The 12,589-nt window shown below is 36.9% G+C and overlaps 1 protein-coding gene across 2 annotated transcripts in view; it reads left to right on the forward strand.

Annotated features, from left to right (window-relative positions):
- SNTB2 (syntrophin beta 2) overlaps window positions 1-12,589 on the forward strand; it is a 94,187-nt gene that overhangs the window by 39,258 nt on the left and 42,340 nt on the right. For both annotated transcript variants that reach the window (XM_044760718.2, XM_014827724.3), the window contains one exon: window positions 5,795-6,008. In XM_044760718.2, the coding sequence (XP_044616653.2) occupies window positions 5,795-6,008 (214 nt within the window). The remainder of the gene's footprint in view (window positions 1-5,794; window positions 6,009-12,589) is intronic.

The following is a 12,589-nucleotide window of genomic DNA, read 5'->3' on the forward strand; positions in this document are numbered from 1 at the left end:
GTCTACTTTCAGTAGAGAATCTGACCACTTCTCACCCGCTCCACTCCTGTCACCCTAGTCTAACTACCATAATCTCTCACCTGTAGTAACCTCCCAATTGGTCTTCCTGCTTCTGCTCTTACCCTCTTTCACCATTTTCAACATGGTATGAGAATGATTAAAATACAAGTTAGATATGTTACTCCTGCTTAAAACCTCCCAATGGCTTCCCATTTCAGAATAAAGGCCAAAGTCCTTACAATGACTTAAACGGCCCTTCTCTATCTTTACCTCTGTTTCCCAGTTTCTACTCTCTCCCCCTCGATTATGCTGCGCTAGTTACACTGGCTTTCCTTACTGCTTTAACGCTGTTCTCTCTGTCTGGAATGCTTCTCCCAGATACTCTCATGACTAACTCCCCTACCTCCTTTAAATCTTTGTTCAGCTGTCTTCCTAATGATGCTTTACCCTAGTCACCTTATTTAAAACTACAAATTGATCCCCTTTGCAGCACCGCTGATCCACCTCACCGTACTGTTTCTCCTTTTCCCTAACACTTAACATCTTCTAACATTACATAATTGTGTTTTTTAAATTTTTTAATGATCATGCAGTAAAATTGGCTTTTTTCCCTCTTATGGTATTCATTTCTGCAAATTTTAACACATGTATAGATTCTTGTGACCATCATCACAATCAGGATACAGGATAGTTCTGTGCTCCAAAAACCTAATCACATGTTCCTCATCCCTAACCCCTGGCAACCAGTGATCTGTTCTTCATCATATAGTTTTGTCTTTTCAATAATGGGATCGTGTAGTATGTAACCTTTTGACACTGACTTTTTAAACTCAGCATAATGTCTTTGGGATTCATCCAAGTCGTTGAGTATATCAATAGTTCATTTCTTTTTATTGCCGAGTAGTATCCTATTCTGTGGCTGTACTGCAATTTATCCATTCACCCATTGAAGGAAATTTGGGTTGTTTCCAGTTTGGGCACTTATGAATAGAGCAGCTAAAAACATTCATGTACAGGTTTTTATGTGAACATAAGTTTTTGTTTCTCTAGAGTATAATATACTTACTAATTACATTTATCTTTTTTTTCCCCATATTTTGCTCATGGAATACCATTCTAAACTCCTAAAACAATTCCTGGCACATAACAGGAGCTCGATAAATTAGTGAATATGCAATGTTACTTTCAAATGGAAACGTGGAGTGAAACCAGAGTCCCTGAACACATTCAGGGTTTGCATTGCCAAACTCTAGACTGCAGTTTACTCAAACCCCAAATGGCAGGAGACTTGAGCTGAAAGACGCCTGCAAGTTGAGAATGTAAAAGGCTTTTTACTGAAAGTAAAGTAATTCCTCCCTAATGTTTTTGGTGGCCATCTATCAGATTCTTGATTTGGAGGAGGAGCTTGGGATGAGGTTGAAGAGAAACCTCTTGGGAGAGTACTTGAACAGTGATGTCAGCATAACTCATTTGTGAGCAAAATGAAAAGCCAGCTTTTCCACCCTAAGGATAACCCAGAAACAAACTTGCTTGCAAAAGCAGGGGAAATATTGGCACTGTTCTCCCCACATTATCTGACCCATTTAATTTCACTTGAACTCAAGGTAAAGGTCACCAGATGAGCTAAGAAAAAGAAAAGCATTAGAGATAATGAAGAAACTAATGATTATATGAGAGGTTGATATTTTTAAAGGAAGGTAATTGATTTACTGGAATACTTGTGTTTACCGCCATAGGCTATGTCTGCACTATGAAGTATCTTTTGGATAAGCTTTTAAAAGCCACATAAATGGCATTCAATTTAAAATCAGATGCTTCCTAACGCCCCAAAGCAAGAAAGCAATGTACCTGATTAAAACACATGGACGTCCTGTAACCCTATTCATTAGAGCATGGAATTCAGTAACAATCACTTGGATCTTGGATCTCATCCAGTACATTATAGTTTTTGAAGTCTCAACAAGATTTCAGTTTAAGGGTTCCATGTTTCAATTTTGAGCAAGGTTTCAGAATAAGTTTTCTTGATTTCTTAAATAAATTTTCTCCTTTTTTTGGTATAAATGATATGGACTCATAAAATTTTCAAATATACAGAACCATATCAAGAAAAAAATCAAAAGCAATCCTGCACCTATATATAAGCACTATTGATTTTTTGATGAAAATCTTTCCAGACATCTTTCCAGGTGTGTGTACAATACATGTGTATGTTTTTGTCTCTCTAAAGAGAAGAAGTTATAGTGGTACTTTTAGGGTCGGAGGAAGCTACCTTCACTTTCAATGAGTGATCAGTACATAGAAGAAAGAGGATTAACTTCAGCATCTAAACACCTAAAACACTACAAACATCAGTGTTTAATTAAACATTTTGAGGTTAATCTTTAACTATCAGGAAAAATGAAGTAATCCTGAAATATATCATGGGTCTGAGTTCACCTGAATGCCATGTGGGAGTAAAGAGGCTTTGCTTATCCAGCCAGGTATCCAAGTTAAAACACTGTGGCGATTGGGGAGGTCCAAGTATAGGACTAAAACAGAACACCATTAACTTTCCACTTTTCCCAAATCTCCGGTAAATGAGAAACAAATGTCCATTCACAGTTCTTTAGCCGTTATGGATGGACAATTAGGTGGGGATATGGGCGGCATTATCATCAACTCAGGTGAAACTCCTTGCTCTTTTAATCAGCCCAAGCAGTAGGCTGTGTATATGTGTCTATTTTGTTTAAATATATGTGCAGGAATCAGTTCAGTGATGCTACTGTGTGACTGAATGAACTTCTGAGTAGATCATAAAGAGTGTTTTTCTAACCACTATAATATTCAAGAGTAGTCATTTAGACCATCTTTAATTTCCCCCAGTTGGTAGCCCAATAGTTGGTATATTGCCTTAAATGTTCAAAAAGCAAGTCTCTGCCATTGGCAGTGACTAGAAACTAGGAATTTCTGCCAAAGTTCTTGTGATCTAATCCTCTCTTGAAAGCACAAAGCTAAAGCATGTATTGAAATGCCTGAGTCAGCCACTCCAGGGATATACTGACTGCACCCCTCTTCATTTTTCTAGGATGAACAATCTCCTTGGTGACCCTCAGCAACTGGCTTTTACTCTCTCCACCTAGAAATACACATATTATAACTATGCATAAAAAGCACACACACACATATGCAAACACACATAAACTATATCTAAATGCTGGCATTAGCTTTATTATATTTTTTAGAATTATGCTTAATTTTTAGCAGATTTTGTTTAATAATTCATCAGAAAATAATTTCACCTCTTCTACTGATTGCTGCTTCAGCTTCTCTAACTTTGTAATTTAGGGAAGAAAAAGACAGGTACCTAACTATTTATTGAATGTTTAGTATGTGCCTGGAATTTTTACTTGTTTAGTGTTATTCCCATTTGATAGATGAGGACCTCAGAACAGTCAAGTGAGGGCACATAGCTCTGCGGTAGCAAGCACAGTTAATACTTGAACAAGGTCTATCTGATTCCACAGGCCTCTCTATCACCACATCATGCTGTGGAATGCTAGGTTTATAAAAGTTTATCATCAATCTTATTAAGTAAAAAAAGCAAGCATAATATACTACCATTGTGTGAAATGTGTGTGTGTATATATATACATAGATACATATATATATGCACATATACATATATAAACATGCATATGTGTGTCTATTTTTACATATGCTTAGCATATTTAGCATATCTCTGGAAGACCATACAATGATTACTACCAGGGATGGGAACTGGGCTGCTAGAAATCTAGACTTTTTATTATAAAATCTTTTATACCTTTTCAATTTTGTTTTATGTGTATTACCTATTCAGAAAAGAAACAATAGGGATGGCCTAGTGGTGCAGCGGTTAAGTGTGCACGTTCTGCTTCGGCAGCCCGGGGTTCGCCAGTTCAGATCCTGGGTGTGGACATGGCACTGCTTGGCAAGCCATCCTGTGGTAGGCGTCCCACATATAGAGTGGAGGAACATGGGCACAGATGTGAGCTCAGGGCCAGTCTTCCTCAGTAAAAAGAGGAGGATTGGCAGTTGTTAGCTCAGGGCTAATCTTCCTCAAAAAAAAAAGAAAGAAACAATATATTTTTTTAAGATTTTATTTTTTCCTTTTTCTCCCCAAAGCCCCCCTGCAAATAGTTGTATATTTTTTTTTAGTTGTGGCATGTGGGATGCGACCTCAACATGGCTTGATGAGCAGTGCCATGTCCACGCCCAGGATCTGAACCGGCAAAACCCTGGGCCACCGAAGCTGAATGCATGAACTTAACCACTCCTCCACGGGGCCAGCCCCAGAAGCAGTATTTTAAAGACTGTTGTTAGCTATGTTTTTAGAAACATATCTGACTCTTTTTTAGATTTAGTAATCTATTTGTTAGTAAAGTTTCCTAGGCTTGTAAAGCTTCTAATGCTGTGGGATATTAATACTAGCTATTATGATATTGATAAGCATTGATAATGATCATATCTTTCTAGTTTTTCACTTCTCATGATGCTACTCTAATGACCTACCACATTAGAATTTGAAAAGGAAGAAGAATACTGATAGAATATATATTGATGTTAGCAGAGGTAATGGTGACTGATTCATCTGCATTCAACTATTTATGTACACTTTTAATGCTATTTAAGGTTATAATAGTTTTTGATTTATCTAGTTTTTGAAACAAGAACACTGTGCCTCAAATGACAGTAGTTGCCAGTCATGACTAAAGTAAAAGAAGTATTTTGTAAAAGTCCTAAAACTGAATTTAAAAAGTTTCCTGTCTACTAACAGCTATATTTAGTTTGGGGCTACCATTAATGGAAATACCTTATCTTGAATACGCTTTATTTTCAAAACTACAATGACCTGTTTACATAGCTGTCTTCCTTACTAGACTGGGCATTCCTTGAGGGCAGGGTCCATGCCTCATTTACTCCTGTATTCTCAGTGGCTAGCCTAATGCCTGACACTTGGTAGGTAGCTGAAAATGTTGATTTGAGTTGAATCAAACTGAACTAGAGATTCTTACATTAGTCCAGAGAAGAGATATCATCTCAGTCTTCAGATATTTGAAAGGTTCTCATGTGGAAGAGATTAAGTTTGTCCTATATGCCTTCAGGAGGCAGCAAACCAATGGGTGGAAGTTTCAAGAAGTTTCTAAATGTTGAGTTGTCAAAAGCTAGATGGCACTGTCTTAGGGGGTACTGAATCTATCACCCAGAGAGTCACTCAAGGCTGGTCAACTACCAAGATAATTCAAGTATTTAATTGTTCATTTGTTCCTTCACGCATTTGCTCAAACATTTACTGAGCAGACACTGTTCTAAATACTGGATACCAAGATTGAATAAATCATAATCCCTGCCCTCAGGGAACTCACAGCCAGCAGGGGAACAGAAGTATTAGAAAAGGATTACAATCCAGGGTGCTAAGAAGTTGTTACAGAGATGTAATGGTAATACTCTGGAGAGAGTGGACAGGAAAGGCTGCTGAAGAGATGACTCTTGAGGAGAGTTGACCAGGCGGACAAAGGGAGAAAGAAGTCCTAAGCAGAAGGAACAATACATGCAAAGGCTCAGAAGTTAAAGTATTCAGAATAAAGTAGGGGTATTTCATTTGGATTATATGCCCTTAAAGGACCCTCCAGTCCTAAGATTCTGTGTGCTGGCCCTTTAACTTAGTGTATTTTTTCACTTCATGCCAAATATTTTGTGTGTGTGTGTGTATTTCAGTTGTCATTTTTCATGGGAAACAAAAATACTAACCTTCTTCTTTGATTTTTGTTCATAGTCAAGTTCATCAGAGAAGTAACGCCATATATCAAGAAGCCATCATTAGTATCAGATCTGCCATGGGAAGGTGCAGCTCCCCAGTCACCAAGCTTTAGTGGCAGTGAGGACTCTGGTTCTCCAAAACACCAGAACAGCACCAAAGACAGGAAGGTCATCCCTCTCAAAATGTGCTTTGCTGCTAGAAACTTAAGCATGCCGGATCTGGAAAACAGGTGAGCTGTACCTAAGGAGAACATCATACTTACAGCTTTGTAAACTTAAGGACAGATTGCAGTATTACTTATGCATATTATTAGGCAATAATGCAACTAAATTATACAGAGGAAAACATCAGTCTGAGATGAGAGAATAATTTTTGGAGTTCATATTTAAATTACTTCATACATATATGTACTTGTACATATGTAGAAACATTTTGGACAAACACCCAAGAAACTTAATGGTGGTTACTCCTGAGGAGTGAAATGGGATTAGAAGGTAGAAGGAAAGAAGGGCCTTCTACTCTTTATTTTATACCTTTTTGGAGTGTTATTATTACATTTTTTCACTATAAACATTACTTTATAATTGAAAAAAATCTTGTTAAAGAAATTCTTTTAACTGTCTGCTTAGATGGAAATTCTTTATACTATGGATAGTGTAAAGAATCAGAGATCTGCATTATAGATCTGGCTGCATCAGCTAGCAGTGTGACCCTGGCAAGTTAGCTTCTCTTGACCTCAGTTTCTCGTTTGTAAAATGAGAGTTGGATTGGATAATTTCTGATAGCCCTCCTAGTTCTATAAGCATTTGGGTTTTATGACTTTGTCTTCATTAGCTCCATGAAGTGACACTGGTAAACCTAGTGTTAGATTAGAGATTAGGAAAAAGAAAAAAAGAAATAAAGAAACTTGTCGAAAGATCTAGTTAAGGACAGACTTTTTATAATATGCTTTCACTTTTATGGTTGTCTCTGATCTAAATGCATAGCCACGTGCCTAATCAGGATGGGATGGATCATAGAAGACAAAAAGAGCTGAATGCCCTTCTTGGGCATTTAATGTCCCACATAGGGACATTAAAACTCCTTCTCTGTAATATATTGTGTGGTATGCTGGTAAGAGTTGAGCTCTGCAATCAGACAGACCTTGGTTTGAATCCCAACCAGGTCACCTACTTAAAGGAAGGCTCTGAGCAAATCCCTTCACCTCATAAACCACCATGTCCTCATCTGTAATAAAAAAAAGGGGAGGGGGAGAAGATAATAATACTTAACTCAGTTCCAGATTAAATGAGATAATATATATGAAGCCCTTTGCATAGAGCCAAGCACATAGTGAGTTCTCAAGAAATAGTAGTTTAAAAAAGTCTTAACTGCCAACTATGTATACACACTTTTGAAAATTATATTCTGATATATTTGTATTGTTTTTGTTTGCTTTCTTTTAAAAGTTCAAGACATAGAAGTTACTTCATGTTACATACAGATTTATTTGTGAAAGATTGTGTGTGTGTTGACTCATCAAAATGGAACACAGCTTATCTTTAAAGAAATACTATATTTTTTCATAAAGTAAGAATTTAATTTGTAAAGTAAATAATCACCTCTGCCTGTTAAATCCAAATTTTAAAATTTTTTTCTTCAAATGGCAAGCATTTATCTAAGCTTTCGGTCTGTTAATCGTGGACTTAAAAAAAAATTAGATAGTAGGGACCATAGAGAAGGAACTAGAATAGAGAAACAAGGTGATGAAGAACAAATCGCAGCTAAATTTGTCAGCTGCTTGTCAGGCTGAGGAAAGTATTCAGGCTGAGTCCCTTCATTGTAAATCATTTCTGAGCATTAGAATAGATACCTGTTGTCTTAGTCTGTTTTGGCGGCTATAAGAAAATACCATAGATGAGGTGGCTTATAAACAGCAGAATTTATTTTTCAGTTTTGAGGAAGGCTGGGAAATCCAAGATCAAGGCACTGGCAGATTGAATACCTGGTGAGGGCCTGCTCCCTGGTTCATAGATGGCGTTTTGCTATGTCCTCACGTGGCAGAAGAGAATAGAGAGCTCTCTATTATAAGAGCACTACTCCCATTCATGAGAGCTCTGCCCTTGTGACTTAAGCACCTCCCAAAGGCCTCATCTCCTAATATTATCACATTAGAGGTTAGGATTTTAACATATGAATTTGGTGGTGGCGGGACAAACATTTAATCCATAGCACCTCTAGTGCTGCTGATATAACTGGGTATTGGAGAAAAAAGCAAAGTATTTAAAGTTGCTATAGAACTCTAGGGTTATGGGAGTAGGGAGAGAAGGAAAGAGGAAGGTGATATGACTTGGCTGTATTGCTGAAAGTTGTGCTACTTTATCATCTACTAAGACATCTTTTAGAGCTCAGTAACCTTGGCCTTCATTGAAACTTGGGGCTGCATTCTCTTTACCATGTAAATATGCTAAAGACATTTGGTGGATGGTTAGGTTTGAAAAAGGTCTTCAGAACCAATTGGAGAGGGCAGCTGGAGCTACAAGAGTTGTATCACACCTTACTCTTCAATAAGATGACCAGTCTGCTTGACCATGGTGTACTATGCAAGGAAAGGTCTTAGAAGATTCAGGCTGTTGCAGATTCTCAGTCTTAATGCTGCAAAGTAATTTGTTTCTAATTTTACTTGAAACACCAAAATTTGCAAATGATTTGCTTTTTGTAAAATATAAATTAGAAGAGATTCAAGGTTATTCCTATATAACTCTTACTTGCATTCCAGTGCGCTTTTTAGAGAAAAAGAAAAGCAGTAGCATTACATGTACCTGGAAAAATTGTGCATAATACCCACAGGAATGTGAACATCTATCCTATGTGTCTTGGCAGAAAAAAATGTTCAGAACCATTGACTAATTAGACAGAAGTTAGGATGGTGGACTTTGTAACTTTGGCCAACCTCTTTGTTTTTCATAAGGCTTGGTTTTCTCTTGTTTAAAATGAAAGGTTATGTGAGGATTAAATAAGAGAATGATTGTAAAATTGGCATAGTAAGCCCTCAATATATTATTAGTATTATAGGTGCTGTTAGTGTCCTTGTGACCTTAAATAAGTCCATTAATTTCTCGGTCTTCCTGTTTTCTCTGTCTTTAAAATGGATGTAATAATGCCTACTCAACTATACTCTTTAGAACTACTTCAAGGATAAATAAGATAATATCTATAAAATCACTTGGAGCTCTTTGATCCTTAAATTTATCTCAGCTCTGTCAAAGGAAGTGTCATGATGGGTCACACAGCTGCAACATTTAAAGCCATGAAAAAAAACAGTTCATGTAGGAAGAGCAAAAATAAGTTTCCATCAGGACATCTGTCACCAAGATATTTATCAAATTTCAGCTTTGTGTAACTGACCATATTTCTGTTTGAAAATCTTAGTCTTTCACATAGTCTCGTGTAAAGCTCTGCGCAAGAAATAGGCTTAGATGTTCCCTAATCTGGAAAATACTTATAAATCTGGTTTTACAGCCCTAGGTAGGCATGTGATTTCCCATCATTCTTCATTTTTTTATTAATATTTTATTATGAAAATCTTCAAACATATAGCAAAGTCGAAAGAATTTTGTAGTCAACATTCATTTTCCCACCACCTAAATTCTACCATTAACATTTTACTATATTTGCTTTATCCGATCTGTTCCTCTGTCCATCTGTCAATCCATCTTAATTATTTTTTATGCATTTCAAAGTGAATTGCAGACATTAATATACTTCCCTCTAAATACTTAAGCATGCATATAAATATCTAGAGTTCAGTGTTTTGTTATAGTTCTTTTTTTTGAGATAATATTTACATTCAATAAAATGTACAAATCATAAATTTTGACACATGCATACAATTATGTAACCAAAGCCTATCATGATACAGAACATTACCATCATCCTGGAAAGTTTTCTTGTGCCCTTTCCCAGTCAATTCCCTCACCTACCTCCCAAGGCTACTACTGTTCTGACTTTCTACCATAGATTAGTTTTAACTATTATAAAACTTCATACAAATGTAATCATATCATATATACTCTTTTGTAGTAGAATTCTTTTACTCAGCATAAGGCTTTTGAGATTCATCCATGTTGTTGCATATATCAATAGTTCTTTTTTATTCGAGAGTAGTATTGTGTTGTATGAGTATATCGCAATTTCTTTATCCATTTTCCTATTGATGGACACCTGAGCTGTTTCCAGTTTGGAGCTAATATTAATAAAGTTACCATAAATATCTTTGTACAACTCTTTTTGTGGGCATAAATTTTTATTTCTCTTGGGTAAATTCTTAGGAGTGGAATTGCTCGGTCAAAGAGTAGGTGTATGTTTAGTTTTTTAAAAAACTGCCAAACTTTTTCCCAAAGTGGTTGTGCCATTTTATATTCTCACCAACAATGATGAGAGTTTCTGTTGCTCCACGTCTTCGGCAACATTATTGGTGTCAGTCTTTTTAATATTAACTATTCTAGATGTGTAGTGGAATCTCTTTGTGGTTGATCCTTCATTTTTATGTAAAGGCTTCACTTTCTAAACCAAAAACTTATTTCACATAAGAGGGAAACATCCTTTTTTTTGTTTTACTACTTTGATTTAGTTTCACTATTTAGAGCTGAAAAATAATGGTGACCCAGGAGGAGGAGGAAGTTTATTCTCTTCCTCCACCTTGAGTTCTCAGGACCTCACTAGATGCTTCTGATAGTTATAAGCGGTTCGTTCTGGAAAGTGAAAGCTAAATAAATAATGATGAAGTCCAGGAAGAGAACATGAGCACATTCCTTAGCAAACAGCATTGTGGACAGTGTGGAGTTTAGCAAGGACAAAGTGTTCTTAAATGCTGCGTTTCGGAAGTGTAAGTCTGTTTCCTTTGAGCTGGTTCAAAATGTCTTGGTCATCTTCACATTGGCTCTTATCCATGTAAAAGGTAAATTTTGGCTTTATCACATATAAAACAATATGATTATTGCTAAATTGAACACATAAGTTATGTCAAAGACGTTACTAAACAGAAGAAATAAGCAGGCTAGACTTAACAGAAACCTATGCTTTTGTGTACCTAGACACTGATTTGATTCATACAATCAAAATGTAATAGCATTTTCTCAGGAAATCCTCAGTGGTTTGACTAGAGGCCAAAACTCTTCACACTGTAGCTGTCTTCTCCTCTCTCCTGTGGGCCCAAACGATTACTGGCAGGCTGCCTCTAAATTTTTATTAGCAGAGTTTTCATTTGAATTTTTCTTCTAAAACAGCAGTAGACTTTAGAAAATACGTTGTCCCCTTATCTGCTCTAGGGGCTGCTTCTTCAAAGGCAGACTCTTCTGGATCCTAGAATCATCAGTTCTATTTTGGAGTTTGTTTTCTGCCTCTTCTAATTTAATTTTCTGTTTTGTAATCCCTTTTTTAAGAAACACTATAGAATTTCTCTTTTCATGAAAAATTGGTGATCCTGCCCTGGGAACTAATTTACTGCCTGTTTTCATCTTTTTCCAGCCTAGTGGTCCCAGTATTTTCTCCTGTTTAATCAGGTTTATTTTTATTTTATCACAGAGTTAGTTTCCAGTCTTCTAGTTATTAATAACAAGGATCTTTGACATTGGGATTTTCAGAGTGCAGACTGTGTCAAAGGAGGTGTCTGAGAGACTGTCCCAGGAACTGTATGAGAGGTAAAGGCTATTTCAGAAGGTGAACGTTTTGTGCCTAGAGAAGGATGAACTGTTTCCTATCTTTAGTGCTAAGTAGGTCAGGAGGAGTGAAAGAAATTTCTCGTCATGGTTTTGCGACTGAACTTTTAGCATGTGTTTAAAGGGTGTTCAGCCAGTTATAGTGCCAAAGCAACCATGTAGAAATAAATAGCCCCTCTAGAAAATGACCAGCTTGATATAGGGTCTGACTTAGGGACAGCGCTGGCTCTTGCACCCAGTTTGGTGGGATGAGGGTGGGTATGAATCTTTTGCTGGGTTGAGGCTGGGGCAGTCATTGGCTGCTGAGTATAGAGAATACTGAGACACTTTCAACCAACCTCTTTATTTTAGCTGTGCGCTTTACTCCTACTTCCAGAGGTAACTGGTAACTCCAATTCCCCAGGCTCTTTGGAATTCTGCAACATGGATTGCCTGGGATTTGACTCTTCACACTTTTCTTAGGTCTGCAGGTCATTTAACTTCTCTGTCTGTTTGCCAACTTCCAAAATTTTGTTGTAGTCACTACTCTTCTGTTCTCTCTGAGCTTGTAGGATTATGCTTTTTTTAGTGATACTTCTTAGATATAATACCAAAAACACAATACATAAAGAAAAAATTGATAAGTTGAACTTCATTAAAATTAAAAACTTCTGCTCTTTAAAAGATACTAGAGAAACCAATAGGATGGATGGGTGGATGGATGGATAGATAGATTTATTAATTATAGAAAATGGCTCATGCAATTATGAAAGCCAAGAAGTCCCATCATCTGGTGTTGGCAAGCTGGAAAACCAGCAAAGCCAGTGGTATAATTCAGTTCGAGTTCAAAGGCCCTAGAACCAGGAGGACCAGTGTGCAAAGGCAGGAAAAGATGGATGTCCCAACGTAAGCAGAGAGCAAATTCACCCTTCCTCCACCTTTTTGTTGTATTCATGCTCTCAATGGATTGGATGATGCCCACCACATTAGTGAAGGCCACCTTCTTTACTCAGTCTACTGATTTAAATGCTAATATCTTCTGGAAGCACCCTCACAGACACACTCAGAAATAATATTTTACCAGCTATGTGGGCATCCCTTAGCCCAGTCAAGTTGACACATAAAATTAACC

Source organism: Equus asinus, chromosome 28, assembly GCF_041296235.1.
Source record: "Equus asinus isolate D_3611 breed Donkey chromosome 28, EquAss-T2T_v2, whole genome shotgun sequence".
In the NCBI taxonomy this organism is placed as follows: Eukaryota; Metazoa; Chordata; class Mammalia; order Perissodactyla; family Equidae; genus Equus; species Equus asinus.